Here is a 20,241-nt window from a genome sequence, read left to right on the forward strand (position 1 = left end):
AAGGAGTGAGAGAGAAAGAAAGCAATTCGGGTGGAAGGAGAGACTTTGAAAATTAGGCTGATGTATCTATATCATTTTTTTTTATATATATAATTTCTTTTCAAGTTGGCCTTCCATAGTTCATAGCCTCCCTACACGATAGGCATCTGATCACTTGTTACCATAATGACTCTTTAGTGACTAGGCCTCACGCGAGTGAAGCTGTTTATCCGTTTATCGCCCTGTCCATGACACCCACATCAGCGTACGTAGGCTACACCACTGCAAATCAGTCAAGAGAGATGCTATGTTAGCATGAGACAGCGCATATAACTGCTACCTTCATTCTCTCTCTCTCTCTCTCTCTCTCTCTCTCTCTTCTCTCTCTCTCTCTCATTAATATCATCCTTATTAATGACACCGTTTACATTTCATATGCTATTAATCTAGAAGACAGTATCTTCCTAAGATCACTTAATCAGTCTGCAATGACCATAAGCGAATGGGTCTCTCTCTCTCTCTCTCTCTCTCTCTCTCTCTCTCTCTCTCTCTGTAATCAATACCAACCTGATTATAGCCAGCGTTGACACATTCATATGGTATTAGTCCAGAAGTTTCAGTATCTTTCTAAGATCGCAATGACCATATGCAAATAGGGCATATTTGCACAGCTTGTTTCAGTGGCCAAAAGACACGAATATCTCGGGCACTAACGCACGCACATACGTAGAGTCATGAATTACGAACACTCAGACCTTACCAGCATTACCAAGCCAGCAACTCTCCTATAACAAAGTAGTCTATCATCATCGTTGCTATTCTTTCACGGAATGTTGTTATATGATAGCGAAATATGTTGCTAGTTAGTACGTCTTTATTGTTAGTTTGTAGAGAAGGGTAGCTGTGCAAAGACAAGGCTGTGAATTATTGCAATTTTCTTTTTGAAAGTACTTTATTTGTGCCGATAATCCTATCGGGATAGGGGTTCACCTCAACAAGAAAGATGGCTTGGAATTTTAGCAAACTTTACTCGGAAGATGCACCCTGTCACCCCCTAACTGAGTGGGTGGTTCCACCTCTCATTTGCCATTATTAAAGTATACCTAAATGGAATATATATAACCTAGAGCAACATTTTGAGCTGAATCACATAAAATAGCACTTCCCTAATCTATAGGCCTACTCTCAGCATGTTTGAGCTGAGTTTGTTCTGTCCTCTTTGGGAACTTCCTGCTAGACACCTTCTCTCTCTCTCTCTCTCTCTCTCTTCTCCCTCTCGTCGTCTCTCTCCTCTCATCTCTCTCTCTCTCGCTCTCTCTCTTCTTCTCTTCCTAGATCTCTCGCTATACCTATATATATATATCTATAATAGTATAGTATTTATATATCTATATTATATATCTATGGAATCTTATTTTTCATTTTAACAGCCTGATGATGTAATTAATTTGATAATACGAAACTTCGCAATAAAGACAGCATGTAAATCTGTGTATTTGTCCGTTCCCTTCCCAATTGATGATATATATATATATATATAATATATATAATATATCTATTAATAGTATATTATATTATATAATAATATGTATAATAATATATAATAATATACCATATATATATATTTTTATACATATATCATATTATATGTATATAAATATATATATATATATATATATATATATATATATATATATGATAATTTATGTTCATTTATCTTTTCATTTTAATGTATGTCCTTTTAAATAATTTAATTGCCTTAATTTTAATGTGTGTATTATTTTTATTTGTACACTTAAGAATATTTTTTTAGCTGTTGCATTTCTGAATTTCTAGTTTTGTTTTTACAATTTTACTAGGAATCTTATTTTTTCCTTTTAAAACAGCCTGATGATGTAATTAATTTGATAATTACGAAACTTCGCAATAAAGACAACATGTAAATCTGTGTATGGCCTCTTCCCTCATTGATGTATTATATATATGTATATATATAATATATATATATATATACATATCTCTATAGAGTTATGTTGGTATTATATATATATATATATATATGATATATATACATATATATAATATATAAATATATATGATATAATATATATACATATATTATACAATAATATATATATATATATATATTATATATTATAATAATATATTATATCTATATAATATATATATTATATATATATATATACATAATATATATAATCATCAATGAAAGGGAAGAGGACATACACAGATTTACATGTTGTCTTTATTGCGAAGTTTCGTAATTATCAAATTAATTACATCATCAGGCTGTTAAAAGGAAAAATAAGATTCCTAGTAAAATTGTAAAAACAAAACTAAAAATTCAGAAATGCAACAGCTAAAAAATATTCTTAAGTGTACAAAATATACACATTAAAATTAAGGAAATTAAATTATTTAAAAGGACATACATTAAAATGAAAGATAAATGAACATAAAATAAGCAAAAATTGACAAAAATTGAAAGCAGCAGTGAACAGTTACAGAACAAGAAGTTAAGGACCGACCTAGAGGAGTGACAGCGTTAAACTAAACGTAAACATGAAAACATAAATAAACAACACAAGTCAAGGCAAATACAGAGGGGAGGAAGACATATGGGTCTTCAACAAGAGATATTCTAGAATAATAAGGTCCTGTGGGTTGGTGGTATTGCCTAAAATACAGAAGTCTTTATTATCGATATATGTTTTACACATTTTGGAGTGATTTCTAATATTGGAGTGTGTTCCGGGTTTGTAATCTTGCTGCCAGTACGGAAGCTTATGCCACGATGAGAATCGATACGCACCTTAAGGAGTCTGCTAGTGGATGCGGATGCCACATAGGTCCCTGTTTGACATTCAGGGCAAGTATATTTAAAAGTGAATATGAAGCTGACGATCGAAAAAGAGGCGAACGACCGTCTACCATTCCTGGACGTTTTAGTTTTCAGAGAAAACGACTGTTTTAATACCACGATTTTTAGGAAGAAAACTTTTACTGGACTTGGTACCAACTTTTATAGCTCTTGCTTTTTTAATTTTAAGTCCAACTCTGTTTCTACACTTCTCCACCGAGTACTTGTCATTACGTCGAACTGGATCCTTTTCCATAATGAAATAACATTTTTAATTGACTTTTTTAACAATAACTGTTTCCCTGCTAAGCTAGTTTATAGGAAATTAGATCAACTACTGAAAAAAAACATTTCATTGTTAAACCAAAAGTTTTAACTGTCCCAAAAATGAAGTTCTATGCATGCTTTCCATTTACCCATGACATCAAATTTCACAAAAAGTTCACAGAAATCTTTCAGGAACATTTTCATGCCATAGACGTAAAATGAATCCCTAAGAACCCTTTCACCATCGGTTCCCTCTTTACCTCGAAGGAGCGATTATCGCCTTATATGTCCTCTGGTGTTATTTATAAAAATACTTGCCCTGAATGTCAAACAGGGACCTATGTGGGATCCACCAGCAGACTCCTTAAGGTGCGTATCGATTCTCATCGTGGCATAAGCTTCCGTGCTGGCAGCAGGATTGCAAACCGAACACTCCAATATTAGAAATCACTCCAAAATGTGTAAAACATATATCGAATAATAAAGACTTCTGTATTTTAGGCCATACCACCAACCCGCAGGACCTTGTTATTCTAGAATTTCTATTAAACAACTTGTTCCGTCGTTGAACACCCATATGTCTTCCTCCCCTCTGTATTTGTCTTGACTTGTGTTGTTTATTTATGTTTTTATGTTTACGTTTAGTTTAACGCTGTCACTCCTCTAGGTCGGTCCTTAACTTCTTGTTCTGTAACTGTTCACTGCTGATTTCCATTTTTGTCAATTTTTTATTATTTTATGTTCACTTATCTTTCATTTTAATGTATGTCCTTCTAAATAATCTAATTTCCATAATTTTAATGTGTATATTTTGTACACTTAAGAATATTTTTTTAGCTTTTGCATTTCTGAATTTTTAATTTTTAGTTTTGTTTTTACAATTTTACTAGGAATCTTATTTTTCATTTTAACAGCCTGATGATGTAATTAATTTGATAATTACGAAACTTCGCAATAAAGACAGCATGTACATCTGTGTGTGTCCTCTTCCCTTCATTGATGATTATTGATGTGGATTGACTCCTGGCTCCTGGCACTAAGCTATATATATATATATATATATATATATATATATATATATCATATTTATATATATACATATATATATACTATAGATATCTATATATATTATATATATACATATATATATAATATATATGATTATATGATATTACACTGATATATATATATATATTATATATATATATATATATATATATATACATGATCTATTGAGCATTGCAGTTAGCGGTAGCTTAATGTATTATTTTGTTACGTGATGTTTGAACCCATACCTTATCAAAAATACGAAAATACTGGAAAATTGATGAAATTATTACACTATTAATGCGACTGTATAGCATTGCAATATCACTTTCAAACTAAGTACTTCCGTATTCTGTAGGTAATAACATAACAAAGCCAATTCACTTTCTTTAACTTGGTTTTCATTGCTGATAATTTAGTTTTTCACTTTTGTATTTCCCAAGGCGGAGATCTATGTAGGCTCCTACTGGACAGTTTTGTATAATGATAACTAATTATGTATTTGTCTAGACTGTTGCCTATTACCTGTTGTCTATCACTATTACCTGTTACCATCTGTTACTTCTTATCAAATGAGCACCATATTCTTTGGAAGCTTGAATTTCAAGTCAATATACATAGTAAATTTAAGTATATTTATCTATAAAAAAATACATATATTGTATGCGTATTGATTTGTGAAATGAACTTTAAAATGTAATTTTTTAAATAAAAGATAAAAAAAAATTCAGGGCATTGCTGCAGAAGTGACACAAGGTTAACCTCATCCCATTTATGTATATACATACATACATACGAACGTACTATATGTATGTATGTGTGTGTGTAATTTTAGAGAGCAGGTGACATTCTGCTTACGATCGCGTGCAAGTACAACGAGCTGTTTGCCTAAAATCCATCTCATAACTTTGAAAAATATCGTAATGCTTTTGCATTATGTATATTGATTTACTTCGACATTACAGAATTCGGATGTCGGTGTTCGCGTCATGGTAATGGGTGAGGTGGCCTTGTATCGTACTTTTGTTATTTGGTCTTTTGTTTCTCGACCATGAATGTTTTAGGAATTCAATTGTATCGTGTGGCTTTGGGATATATCTTTGCGTAAAGTAATAATGTATTTTGGGATTAATTTACGATGTGTAAAAAATATATCGGTCTAAGTACCCATGCACTCATACGAACATACAAACAAAAAACATCTTTCCTTTTATAAGTGGGGCATGCGAACATCATCTTCATGAATAATACAAAAGCGAAATGCATTCCTAATGTTTAAAAAAGAAATAGAAAACTAAAAGAAGCCACAGAACGCAGAGTAATAAGGATTTTAAAATTTTATGAGTCTACTTCAGGGTCGCGGTTAGAGAGGGCTTAATAGCCCGGCTCAGAAATGCCACATACTCCATCATTCACGTTTCCCAGAGCTGCGTCCTTTGGATAGGCTATCCTTTAGATTGATTCGATTATTTTCTCCTCTCTCTCTCTCTCTCTCTCTCTCTCTCTCTCTTACGATAGATATCAAGCCTATTCGTCCTCTGTTTGAACGAAACTCATTTCAATAATTTCAATATCGGCCTATCTTTGTGTGGAGCTAGACGTGTATGGAGCCAATCTTTTTGCCTACAGTTGTCTTCTGTATGTCTGTTTGTTTCTGTTTTATCTGCAGGTCTGAAATATACGTTAGGTGCGCCTATGTTCAGCGACAGAAACATTCCATGGTAGACGGGAGCACGGATTTGACAACAAAAATAGTCATTCACAAGAGTGAGTCCTTGGGGATCAAATGTCAAGCTCTTTTCCTCTAGACCGAATGATCTCTGCCACTGTCTTTGTGTAGATTATTTATTGCTCTCTCTCTCTCTCTCTCTCTCTCTCTCTCTACCTCTCTTCCTCTCTCTCTCGTCTCTCTCTCTCTCTCTCTCTCTCTCTCTCTCTCTCTCTCTCTCCTAAATTCAATATTAGCCTCAGAGGCTTGCGTGCAAGTCAATCCAAGGAATTTTACTTCATTGTCAACAAGAACACGAACATTTACAAGAAGAGACTTTGTCTTCTTCGCGTAATAGATAAAGTAAGAATGGCTTTAGGTTTTGATAAAGGGTAAATTTCAAATTACAGTAATTCCAGCACATAAATACATATATATTTATATATATGTTTGTCCCTCGTGGTCAAGTGGTAGTGACACTCGCTTCATTAGCGAGAGGTCCAGGGTTCAATGCTAAGCTCTTTTAAATCCTACGATCTCCGTTAACCGAAGCACTTAAACAAGTGCTTGATAGTTAGTAAGTCGGCTATGAGGTCAACCCTTTTCTTAGAGTCTACCTAAAACGCAATAAGTAGTACTATTTATGTACCAGCATTACAAAACGAACGCGTTGAAAATCCTGTTCTTCTCCCTGAGCGTTACAGCGAAACTGTAGGACACAATTACGTGGAAATGCGTTACAGCGCTGTGTTCATCTGAACTTCCCGCAAACATTGACTTTTAAGTAAAAGTAAATATATTGAAGAATTGAAGGGTCTGAGTACTGAATTATTGATGCCCTTCTCGCAATCGAATTTAACGATATTTAAGTATCCGTCCACCATATTTCTCTCTCTCTCTCTCTCTCTCTCTCTCTCTCTCTCTCTCTCTCTCTATATATATATATTATATATATATATATATATGTGTGTGTATGTATGTATGTATGTATGTGTGTGTGCGCGAGCGCTATACCTTCAGCAGGATCACGTGACCAAATATACAGCAAGTGTTCGAAAGAATAATGAAAGGCTTCAGTACCTGGTACTCTCTTAAATTTGATAATGCATATTTGTATAGAAAAGACAGCGAGAGAGAGAGAGAGAGAGAGAGAGAGAGAGAGAGAGAGAGAGAGAGGTGGCGAGGGAGATGTAAGCTAATAAAGTCAAGGTCGATCGACATCATCATCGGCTGTTCCCTTCTCGGGAGCAATTCGACTCAGCATGTGAATGGCGGCTAGAAATATCAGCCTAATGGATAGAGAGAGAGAGAGAGAGAACTGAATACATCACGCACTTTCATAAACCGGTCTCGCCAAATTCAAGGTTAACTTTCCACTTCGTTCTCGGACGTCTGGTAGACCTATACGTCTACAGAAGTCGACATCATCTTTTGCCGAGCAACAAATATTCCTGTCTGGTTCAAAGCAGCGACAAATCATTACAAACTACTACGGTGCCACTCGACAGAGATTCTGAATACCCTCACGCACTGCAGTTATATATTTTTATCGACCAATGCTCCCCCGTACCGAAGCGACCATTACATTGGAGAGGTCCTGTGAGTGACTCATCCACTTAGCTGTGATGGGGAGGTGTCCTTCTGTGAAGACATTCACTCGTAGCGTCCGATTTCCGTTCTGCGTAGCGTGACATTAGATCCTAGCCTTTCTTTACGAAGATTCATAGTGCGCATACGAGTTTGTGTTTTTAATAGATATATCTATTAAGAGTCGAATGAATGATTTGGACTAACATCATATTAATTGGACAACGAAAAAACAAACACATATCCCGATATTTTTGACCACCTTGACGTAGTTGTTTTTGGCGGCAAAATCGAAGTCGCCCGTTATGTCGCTTTTGCCCCCAAAACGAGCGTCTTCTTTGTTCACGCGAGAAGACAATGGCAAGCAAAGATGTTGTTCAATATGCCTTTTAAAGTGCGATTATCCTTGTTGGGAAATACGCTTTGAGAACAAAAATATAATTGATGACTTTGACTGAATACAAAATTATCTACTTCACGATAAGACAATGTTTAAGGACAATCACGGACTATTATTAAAGCAGATATTACACTTGAGCCTGAGCTTAATATTCTAGTTGATAAACTTATTTATGGGATTAATACTTGTTTACAGTAGCAATTAAACCTAATCATTTCGATATCATGGACTTTTTAATGCCCATCCATTGCTGGATTCTAAACAGATTTTATTGTAGATCGTACCCAGAAATATTTGAAAATTAGGAAGTTTATCGTGCGCTAAATGGCCATTTTATTCATTCACTGGTGAATCTTGCCAGATAAAGGTATGAAAATCTCTCGCAAAGGCAGGTAATACCAATATTGCAATGGCTCACAAAGGCCTGTAGGCCGTATATATATATATATATATATATATATATATATTATATATATATATATGTATATATATATATATATATATATATATATATATATATAGTATATGTATATATACGTTATTATCTAACGTTATTATCTAACCTGATTTATCGTCTGGGCGTTGGCAGGTTTCTGCATATATTTATATATATATATATATATATATATATATATATATATATATATATATATATATATATATATATATATGCAGAAACCTGCCAGCGCCCCAGACGATAAATCAGGTTAGATAATAACGTTTCGATAAGATCAAGAGGACGGCCACTAATTTCTTATGACTTTTTTCAGATAAATCAGCCGATTAAAAGGTCATTATTGGATAAGGATTTCTGATAAAGACCCGTGTCCCTGCTTAAGAAGAAGAAGAAGAAGAAGAAGAGAGAGAGAGAGAGAGAGACTCAGCAAAATCAGTTGGACCATTCAGTGCTTAGATAGACATGAAATAGATTATTATGGGATAAATAAAATTATACATATATACTATATATATATATATATATATATATATATATATATATATATATATATATATATATATATAAAAGATATAAACGAAAAATGAGCTTGTGATGAAATTGGTCATGAAATAGATATAAACGTTATTTAGAACATTCCCGAATTTCGAAACTGAAAAAAATTAGATTACACACACTTCAAACGAGACCGTCCACCAGAATGATTAATGTCTTTATGCAACAAACGATCCTGCAGTGGGAGTTCTCACATTTATGAGAGCCAAGAGCGTTGCAAGTTTCAACAGAAAACTTCTCTTATTGCGCAACAGAAAACGTAAGTAATACTTCAAGGGTAGTACTATTTTATCAATGCCTCTCGTGTTGGAATTGGTACAGATGATCTTAGGCTACGTTGGAGAGAGAGAGAAAGGTTAAAGATACGCCTAGGCTTAGCAACAAATCGTTTATCACGTAACTGGGACACTTTTGAGGTTAATTTCGTGCCAAAAACACCTATAAAAGGCCTATACCATCTTATCCTAAGCCTGTTTTTTTTCTCTCATGTTTATGCCTGTGTTGAACCTTCTTCATGGTCTAGAGCCATTGATTCTCAAACCGGATGCCGTGGCACCCGTGTCACAAGATTGTCATGAATTTTGTCTTAGGTAGCTCATCTCAATGAACATTTGTAAAAAAAAAATATATATAATAATAATAATAAATCATAGTTTGCAGAGATCTTAATATGATTATTATCAGTGTGGCTACTGTAATATATTAACACATACATACATACATACATATATATATATATATATACTATATATATATATATATATATATATATATATATATATATATGCGATAAGGTGGGATTGTGAAGAAGGGGTGCCACGGTAATGATTACTTTAGGTAGGGTGCATTCATTAAGGGAAAAAAAAAAATAGAATGCACTGAAGACTAGGCACTTTTTATAAGGCTAGTGTTAGGTCTATTGATCATTAATGCTTTTACTTATTGTTCTTATTTTGAAGGAGTCCCTCTTTTAGGGAGGTATTATTATTATTATTATTATTATTATTATTATTATTATTATTATTATTATTATTATTATTATTATTATTAATCGAACCCACCTAACATAAAGAAAGCTCAAAAGAGAAAAATTAGCAATGAAGAGAAGAAACAGCAACTTGGTACTAACAATTACGAATGGAAAATTACTGAGAAAGAACAATGGTGATCTTTGGAAGTGATTATCACTGTGTTTTTTAAGCTTATCAGCAATAGCATCAATAATTAGAGGTAGTATCATTGAACATAAGACTGAGCAGAGTTCATGGTTAATATAATGTTTTATATTTTTTTCCTATGCGCGCCTGACTATCATTTGTCCTTGCAAAATGGAACATATTCAAGGTAGCATGATATACGATGGATTTTTAAAATTTTATTTTAACATTTACTAATATTACATAGTCTTGTAAAATGAAACTTATTTAAGACAGTATCATTTTATAATAATCTTGACTAGAATTCACACTTAACCATTCTTGATTTAGTTTTTGTTTAAATAGGCCGACGTTCACTTGCCCTTGTTCTACAAGGAGCATTGAAGGTACTATCACTGACGATATCTAAGAGAAAAAAGCTGCTTGATAGTTTTCTCTTACGTCCCAGCATCAATTTTTCCTCTTATAAAAACTCCACTTCATATAATAAATGCACTGTTCCATTTATCGTGGCTCCAAGACACTTCAAACTAAAGGCAGCTGAATATGCAACATCCCTTTCTTATCAGATCTAGGAACAGAAGTATTTTTCCCACTTATTAGGTCTTCTTCTTCTTCTTCTTCTTTTTCGTCTTCTTCTTCTTCTTCTTCTTCTTCTTCTTCTTCTTCTTCTTCTTCTTAGTTTTGATAACGCGTTGTTTTCCCCCGAGATGGACCGTGAGATAAGGCAGAGACGGATCGTCACTGTGGCTGGCTCTCAATCAGGCGAGCCAGTCGGACCGAGTCAGAACGCTCTAGCTTCGTGCAATGAAACTCCTGAAGAAGAAGCAACAAAAGGTGGTTTCTGAAAGTGTTTGAGGCGTCTGAGAGAAGGTGAGCGGATGGTGGAACGAGGGGTTACTGCGTTTAGAAGGATTACTACTTGTGTTTCCTTCAAGCAGGGGAGCCGTTTCAAAGGCAAATCCAGACTAGGTCTACTACCGCCACTACTGCTTCTAGTGTTAGTGGATACATTTATTTCAGTGAGGAAGGTTTTAGTCTTTTGATTCATGTGTCCTGAAGCTTCATTACCGGTATTAATGAAGGCCAGTTTTATTAATTTTTGCTATTGTAGCGCAGTATGGCAAGCACAGCAGAGTATGGCTAGCATAACACAGTATAGCTAGCATAGTATTAGCACATAGCTAGCACAGCATAGAGTGTAAAAAAAGTAGCCTACATTAATTTTTCATAACCTAGCTAACTTGACAGAAAATGCATAATGAGGAGACAACGTTGTTTAAATTAAGCGACCCTTTATCATGTGCTGATAGACTGATAACTATAATTTACACCAGATAACGCTAATGTGTGTGTGTGTGTGTGTGTGTGTGTGTGTATGTGTAAACATAATGCATACCCTAGCATCATGCATTTTCGCTTACTCGGCGAGCAAGCCTACTAACTACTACTTTGTTGTTGTTGTTGGGAGGGGAAGGGGTTAGGAAAGGTCTATGGAAAAGCCTAAAAAGATGTGAAAAAGGTGTTTCGCGTTGAGTTAAAGACACGGGAACTTTAGGATAGGATATTTATGATTTATTTATTAGAATGAAAATGTAAAAAGAAATAAATAATGTGGATGTTAAACAGTACAGAAAAATAATTTCTAATAAAATATATCTTATTTATTTTAATTTTCATCGGTGAAACGACGCTGTATTTGACCGTAGATTTTAGCAAACGCCCAGAGTAAGATGGAGGTCGGATCACTCCTTGTTCAGATACGTTCTTTAATGCACATGTACACACTTATTTATGTTTATTTGTCTGTTATAGATGCACGTGATGCCAGGTATTTTTTGTATAATTTTTAAAATAAAATTTATGACTCATCTGATAAATGTACTTTAGCCATTCCAAAATTCTTGTCACAATTAATCGAAATGAATTGATCATCTAACAAATTATTACTATTCAGAAGATGAACCCTATTATGTGGAGTAAGGCTAAAGGGGCCAATGACTTGAAATTCAAGCTTCCAAAGAATGTATTATTATTATTATTATTATTATTATTATTATTATTATTATTATTATTATTATTATTATTATCATTATTACTATTATTATTATTATTATTATTATTATTATTATTATTACTTTTCTATTTGTCTTACAATTCGCTTCTCAGGCTCAGCGATGTTTCTGAGTAACTGGCCAATATTCATATTGGGAATTTTCAAAAATTATAAATGCTGAAGGAATCTTTTATTAGAACAAGGTATCAGGTCCAGGTCAAGCAGGGGTCGTCGTCAGTGCTGGTATTATTCCGGAATAATACCAGCACTGACGGACGACCCCTGCTTGACCTGGACCTGATATCTTGTTCTAATAAAAGATTCCTTCAGCATTTATAATTTTTGAAAATTCCCAATATGAATATAAGCCAGTTACTCAGAAACATCGCTGAGCCTGAGAAGCGAATTGTAAGGAAAATAGACAATATTATTATTATTATATTATTATTATTATTATTATTTATTATTATTATTATTATTATTATTATTATTATTACAAGCCTTAAATACAATAAGAGCTCCATCAAAATAGAATGATTTGAGTAAAGAAAGAGAAAACAGAGAAGAAACTAGTAAATAAAAAGTATATAATGAACTGAACAAATAAGACATAGACATTAACAGAGGTCAATAAAAAACCATAAGGCAATGGTTGTATAGTTGTTTGTAATCGTATTTACAGCCTCTTTATTATACTGAACTAGCGTACCAGTCTCATTCAAATTGATAGCAATGGTTGAACATTATTGCAAAGTTGTTGTGTTGATAATATACCATGTATTTTAAGTTACTCTGCATTTCCTTGTTTAAGATTTTGTGCTAGTTAAACGCGGAAATTATTAACACTATAGTATCTGTGTTATACACTGAAAAATGTAAATACATTTTATGTAGAAGGATAAAAGCAAACATGATACTAGAAGCAAGACTGTCCCAAAGTCTTACATTGTAGGGAATGAAAGACTGTTTGCAGTTAAAACTTTGATTTTGTCGCTTGCCTTAGGCACTAGCTGACGGCGACTTATGTAGACCCTTCCCATCATTTATCAAAAATAAAAGATAAATCATTTAGCTTGATCAACGTTTCGGCGTTCACGGTCTTTTCATGTTAATATTTTCAGGTTCCCAAAAGCTCCACTGATCTCCAGAATTCATTCAACGATTCATATGATGACAGTCAATCCTTATCAAGTCCATCTTCATGATAGGCCTAGAACCCCGAATACTGAAACTCTACATAGTGGTCAAGAGGTTTTTTAAGGTTGCAGCTTAAATTATTCATATGGACAAAAATGATTGGAAATTCCTTTTCTCCTTTTGATGAAAAAGAGACAATGAACATACAGAGAGAGTGAGGCTGGAAGCTTCATGTGATTTTTGCAAGGTTCCACAGCACGAGTTTACTCTGTGAGAAGAGTGGGTAGTCACTGGTTGCATACAAACAAACAAATGTCCCTTAAAAATCACCTATATTCACTGTTGTTGTCATGATGGCGTGACTCATTATGCCTGACCTTGTTGAGGTTTTCGCATACATTTTCATTCACTGAGGACTCATAAGTAAGGCACTGTGTTGTCTTTTATCTTGATAAGTTCAGACTGTAGTTGACATATCCTTCAAATTGCAAAAGTTACCAAAATATGTTTGGTTTTTACTGGAGAAAAAAGCCACTCTGAGTAGTAAGGAAAAGATAGGCATAAGTTTGCAAATAAAACTGCTCTTCTAATGTTGGAACTTTTACTTTCAGGAGATATTCTGCAGTCAATATCATGCTTTATGCAGATTATCTGCTAAAATTATTTATATTTGGGCTAGTCAACACTGCATTATCGGGGATGACCAGGAACTTCGAAGATGCAAAAGCTGTGATAACTCCAGTACAAAGTATCTACACAATGTTTGGAAGAGAAAGAAAGCCATTTATCGGTAATGACGCTATATATCCACAGAAACCTGAAGACCCTGCAGCACAATCTGGCATTGTCTTAAGCCTCAGCAGGCAAATCATGAGTCTGGAACATTCAGATAATGTCATTCCAGAATCTAACTCAAAAGTGGCTGTTTCTCATCATAATACCAACTTTTCTAAAATATTTCCACGAGGAAGCCAAATCAGGCTAACACGTAGCGAGACATCAAAAGATAGATTCACTGTAGATGATGGAACTAAAGCCTATCTGCAGCAAAACTTAATCTTGAATGGGTCCCATAGTGAGAGTGGTAAAAGTTTTAACGTAGTGATTCAAACCAAAGAACTTCACTCAAGTCCAGGGGTATCTGAACTGAGCTCTACCGTGACTTCAGCGTTAACTTCTACGTCGACTATCTCTCCTTTAGAAGGTAAATGAACTAACTTTGTGTTTCTCTTAGAGGTTTGTTTTATGTTTAGATTTTTCCTTTTCTCAAAAGATGTAACTCAGTTTGGACTGAGGTATTAAATCTGCTTTTATATAATTTACAGATTTTTTTCAATCCTGGGAAGCAATTTTAATTATCAGCGTAGCTGCCTTGTGCATCTGCTGCCAGCTAATTCTGTGCTTGATCACGAGAACACACTTGCGACACGCCAAGTGTTTTCAGAGGTTATTAATGCCATGTAAACCAGAGGAAGAAGATGAGGAATCAGCCTGTAGTGAAGACGACAGCAGTGACGGGAAAACAAGGAAAAGCATTGGTATGCCCTGGAATTCTGAGGAACTGAAAAACATTGACTACTTTGATTACTTATCAGAGACAAAGATTGACGATAGCGGTGAATCAGGTGACTCTTCAAGAAGACCATCAAATGACACTCTTGAAAGTGTTTCAAGCGTTCTGCATCATAAGTCACCAACTGTGAACCTCCGGGGACTGAAGGGCCTTTTCAGACGTCAGTCAGACGACAGCCAAGAAAGTACCTCTAGAGACAGTGAGAGAAGACAGTCAGGTGACAGTCTCGATGGGCCAGTGAGCATTTTAAGAAGATGCTCAGGCGACAGCCTGGATGAAAGACCAGTAGACATGTTGAGGTCGTCAGGGGGAAGTTCAGCTCGTAGACCATTGGCTAAGAGGAAAAGAATGGTATCAATCACCATTTTAAAAAGATCTGGTGACCGCTTAGATAATGGATCGGGGAACGGCATCTTGAGAAGGTCGTCAGGCGACAATTTTTACAGGAGACAATCGGGTGACAATCTGGTCGATGGACCAATAAGTATTTTGAGAAGGGGGTCAGGAGACAGTCTTGATGGTGCACCAGCAAGGTTATCAAGAAGGAGGTCGGGCGACAGCGTGAAGTGGAAATCTAGTGACGACGTCTATTTATCAGACGAAGATGAAGGAGACCTCACAGTACAACAAGATTCCCCAGGAAAGTATAATGACAGCACAGAGGACAGACTCGCATACCAAACTGCGGCGTATTTGCAAAGTCCAGTCACTTCCAAAAGATGCCTATCTGCAGAATACAAGGTGGCTTCAAGGCCTCTGGAATCAATCGTGGAAATCCATGATGAGGTCTCACGAAGTCCCTCTGGGAGCTGTACTGAAAACCACCCGTCGCACTCTGCAGGGCTGAGGTCTGACGGCTGAGAAGCTGAATTGTTGCCCGGGGGACAGAAGATGCTGGTGAAATGGACAGCCGGCAAAGAGAAATGGCGTCATTTCTCTCATTTACCCAAAGTGGGAGGGCGGATCCTGAACATGGATGCCCGAAGCGAAGGCCTAAAGTAAGTGCAGAATTTATGTGTTGTGGTCAGATACAATGTGGCACAGTCTCTTTCAAGGTTACCAAAGACTCGATCTTTTAGACGCATGCGCCAATGTTAACTGCTGACTGATACTAAAAATGTGTTTTACTTTGAGATACTTCATAGTCTTTACCGCATAGCTTTGAAGTTGAATATTTTTGCCCTTCTATCTTCCTCTGGAAGCTATTCTGTTTTCACATTGGTGAATGGTATGGAGTAATTGCCACACCTTTCATCAAATCTATTCAAACGAACTTTACATGCGGCTTAATTAAAAGTACCTGATAGTTAGATTTATAGGTAGATAAACAGATACGGTAAATGGAGAGAGAGAGAGAGAGAGAGAGAGAGAGAGAGAGAGAGAGAGAGATTGTCGTCTGAATTGGTTGAAAAGAACGTAATTATAATTTTTAATTACTTAAATGAAAATACCTAGGAGAGCTATTTAAAAATGACCATTTGTGCAAATGCAATAGTAATAGTGTTATATGAAATTGTGTAAGCCTTTGTAAGATATAACCCCATTTCACAATGCAATGGATATAAATGTAAAATACAAATGATATTCAGAGAATGTTTTCTTCCAAGTTTTTCATTTTCCTCTCTCTCGACCTTCGCTAAATATCTACAAACTGTATCTGCGTTTCCATTTGTACCTGATAGTTATTTCACAGGTGTAAAAAAAAATGAGTACAGGAAGACTGTAGGTGGAACATCCAAGAAAAAACAGAGATTTTATTATGTGACGGTGAATGGAATAAAAATGAACACAAGCGGCAATGTTAGTTGATTTTCGAGAGACTGAAAAGGTGGACTGTCACACCAAGAAAATTCAAATTGCATGCTTTCTCCCTTGACAGTAAATTTTATAGAAGGGACTAGATTATTTAGCTTAATAAAAAATTCTTGGAGATTTTCGTGAACTGCCAAATACAGAAAAAATTCAATGTAAATGCTACTAAGGACAAGAGATAAGGGATTACCCATAACCATGCCGAACTTTTGTACAAAAAAAAAAAAAAAAAAAGATTCGCCATTAAAACAAAACTTACTATCCTTGATACGTAACCCAGGTTTGCTCCAGTTGAAGGAATACCATAACTTTCTCATTCTTGCTCCAAAAATTCAAGTAAATCATCTACAGGTACTTGTAAATAAAGAGACGACACCAAAACTAGCCAAATTAAAATAAAGATTCAAATTGAAATTATTCAATTTGTTTATAAATTCGAGGTTGTGGTTTGCATTGGTGTTGGACATGTTTCCTACCAAAGGCGTAAGAATTTTGACAAGCCATTTAGATCAATTATACGCAACTGAGCCTACTGAACTGATGATTGGTCTGATAGGGTTGTTGACTCTAAGTCTTGACGAAACAACACAGATAAGGTAGGGAGGAGCACTGAGATGTAAACTGTTAAATTAGATGGTCCATTTTCGTAACAATTCTTTTCTCTCCCACGTAACTTGGTAATTAAAATAGAATATTGATAAACATGGTTATCATTGCTTAGGTTGAATTGCATAGATAACTAAAATAAGGCTGAAAAATATCCAATGTTAATGTTGAGTGATATCGTACACATAAGAACTTTTGAGACTGTAGTAAAGAATATTCGATGTTGTTTACGAGTGATGAAAGATTGGCGAAAGTAGTGACTAGCAGTGCGCTGAGATAAAAGTTAGAACAATAAGAAATGGAAAATGTCTTTCAGAAATAAATTCATCGGTTATTCTGGTGCGTTTCTTCACACGGTCCAGAAAGAAAAAAAATCATCATACATCCATTGAGTTATGAGTTGAACAGAGAGGAAAAATGAAAGATAAAATTGGATAACCTTGTGATCAAAGACAGATACCGTCTGGTGGGGAGCAAAACACGCCCGCAACAATATTATCTGTCTGTCATTATCAGCGATAAACTCAGTTGATCACAGAGGAACATTTTCCTTCATTTTAATCGAGGTAATCCTTATCGTGTGCACGATAGCGCCTCGTGGCTCTCTCCTAAAGTCACTCTGGGCAATGTTAAGAATCCAGTTCTGAACGAGTTCCACGTTGGCCGAGAGCATTTCGCGCTCGGCTACCAACCCGGTGGTCCGAAGTTCGAAACGAGTTCCACGTTGGCCGAGTGAATTTCGCGCTCGGCTACCAACCCGGTGGTCCGAAGTTTGATTCTCGGCTCGGTCAACGCGGAGCCAGAGGAATTTATTTCTGGTGATAGAAATTCATTTCTCGATACAATGTGGTTCGGATCCCACAATAAGCTGTAGGTCCCGTTGCTAGGTAACCAATTGGTTCCTAGTCACGTAAAAATATCTAATCCTCCCGGCCAGCCCTAGGAGAGCTGTTAATCAGCTCAGTGGTCTGGTAAAACTAAGATATACTTCACTTTTTTTTAGTTCTGAACGAAATGAGAGCCGATGGTTCTGTGAAGAAAGCAACCGCTATAGCTGACTGCCTCCCTAGGGGCGAAATCCGTCAGTGCGCCTCACGCGGTGCGCTGTAGGTATTTATTATCTAGGTTCTTTGCAGCGTCCCTTCGTCAGACACCTAGCTGCAACCCCCTTTCATCCCTTTCACTGTACCTCCGTTTATATTCTCTCTCTTCCATCTGACTTTCCACCCTTCCCTGTCACACCTTTCAACCCTTTCTACTCTCAATTCACGTTTCAGCGCTGATTGACCTCATAGGTCCCGGCGCTTGGCCTTTCGCCCGAACTCTATTTGCGATTCTTTATTCTAACGCTGGCTGAGAAATAAGTCAACCTCATTATTAGTAATGAAAATAAGAGCATTCAGGGACTGCAAACCTCCGTCAAGGCCGACTAATGCAGCCTTTCCCCTCACTCAGTTCACCCTCTCCTTTCTCTCAATGTAAACGTAATATATATATATATATATATATATATATACGTATATATATATATGTATATATATATATATATATATATATATATATATATATATATATATATATATCATATATATATATACATATATATTATATATATATCTATATACATATATATATATATATATATATATATATATATATATATATATGTATGTATGTATCTATGTATGAAGAAAGAAAAGATACCATAAGTTGATGATTAAATCTGAAGGCGGACGGACAGACAAAGGCGGAACAATAATTTTCTTTTATAGAGAACTAAAACTTGGTCTTTCTACCGACAAACATTTTTCTGATTCCGTCGTTGTTTTGAAATAATTCCTCCTGATTTAATGTTAAAAAAATGGATTCCAAAATGCCTCTATTGACAAAATGACACGAACCTGACATAAATAAACGCTTTAGAATTACCATTCTGTCACTCCTGCCACATAACTTCCGTCAGCCAAGAGACAGATGGTCCGTTTTCCAAGATTTCTTCTTTTAGCGAATCGACACAGAAACGGGGGAATTATTTATATCATAAACATTCGAAAATTGTGGCTTATTCGACACTTACATTGACACCGGCTGTTACATAACAAACCAGAACAAAGGGCGTTTACTCACGTCACTGAAAGTGTTACTGGTAGAGTAATTTACGTGGTTTGTTGCAAAAAAAAAAAAAAAAAAAAAAAAAAAAAAAAAAAAAAAAAAAAAAAAAAAGAAAAAAAAAAAAAACTGGACAAACTCAGTTGAGTGACGGGGACTTGTCTCAGGTGATTACGCTTCGCGCGAGATGTATTTAAACTATATTACGGAAAATAGAAAGAAAGAAATCGAACGATAAAAATATAGGAAATAATAAAACAATTTAGAAGAATAAAAAAAAAGGAAAGCTCAAGATTTCTCATGTATATAAGTTCATTTTTTCTCTTTCCGTGTGCGAGGTTCTCATGTGCAGTTGGCAATCCTGAGCCATGTTATGTTGGTAATCCTGGATGGTTAAGGTTAGATCAGTAGGCAATCAAGGTAAGTTGATCTGGGATAAAAATCTTGTGACAATATCCATTATATTTTAACCAGTTTTATTTATGCTCAGTACATTTTAATAAATAAATCAATACGTGTATTATTAATAATATATATTTATATCTATATTATATATTCTTATAATTATATTATATATACTATATAAATCTTATATATATACATATAAATACTTAATTATATATATACACACACATATGTTATCCCAACGAATGTGATAACCTATTGCTCGCTGTTTGATGTTTTGACAAACGTATTAAAAACTATGCCCCCTAAAACTTTCTTTATTTTCGTATCTTAAATTAGTGAAGCTCCTTTCTTCTCACGATAGCTTAAAATATATTTCTTTGTACCTTTAATTGAAAGTTTGCCAAGCCCAAACAAATCTCAAGACGAACGTAAAATTATTGTTTGAGAAAAGAACTTTGTTGGCAACGCCTTGCTTTGTTCCAGCAGAGCACTCGCGCTTGCT

At 35.0% G+C, this 20,241-nt stretch overlaps 1 protein-coding gene across 5 annotated transcripts in view; it reads left to right on the forward strand.

The window, feature by feature from the left end:
- LOC135223524 (uncharacterized) overlaps nt 1–20,241 on the forward strand; it is a 61,920-nt gene that overhangs the window by 20,213 nt on the left and 21,466 nt on the right. Inside the window, exons 1-2 of one of the 5 annotated variants that reach the window (XM_064261991.1) lie at nt 8,931–9,140; nt 13,843–14,435. In XM_064261991.1, coding sequence (XP_064118061.1) covers nt 9,034–9,140; nt 13,843–14,435 — 700 coding nt within the window. In that variant the 5' untranslated portion in view covers nt 8,931–9,033. Of the gene's footprint in view, nt 1–8,930; nt 9,141–10,336; nt 10,912–13,842; nt 14,436–20,241 lie in introns of those variants that run through there. The other 4 variants (XM_064261988.1, XM_064261989.1, XM_064261990.1 and 1 more) reach the window with 4 other exon arrangements.

Source organism: Macrobrachium nipponense, chromosome 10, assembly GCF_015104395.2.
Source record: "Macrobrachium nipponense isolate FS-2020 chromosome 10, ASM1510439v2, whole genome shotgun sequence".
Lineage (NCBI taxonomy): Eukaryota > Metazoa > Arthropoda > Malacostraca > Decapoda > Palaemonidae > Macrobrachium > Macrobrachium nipponense.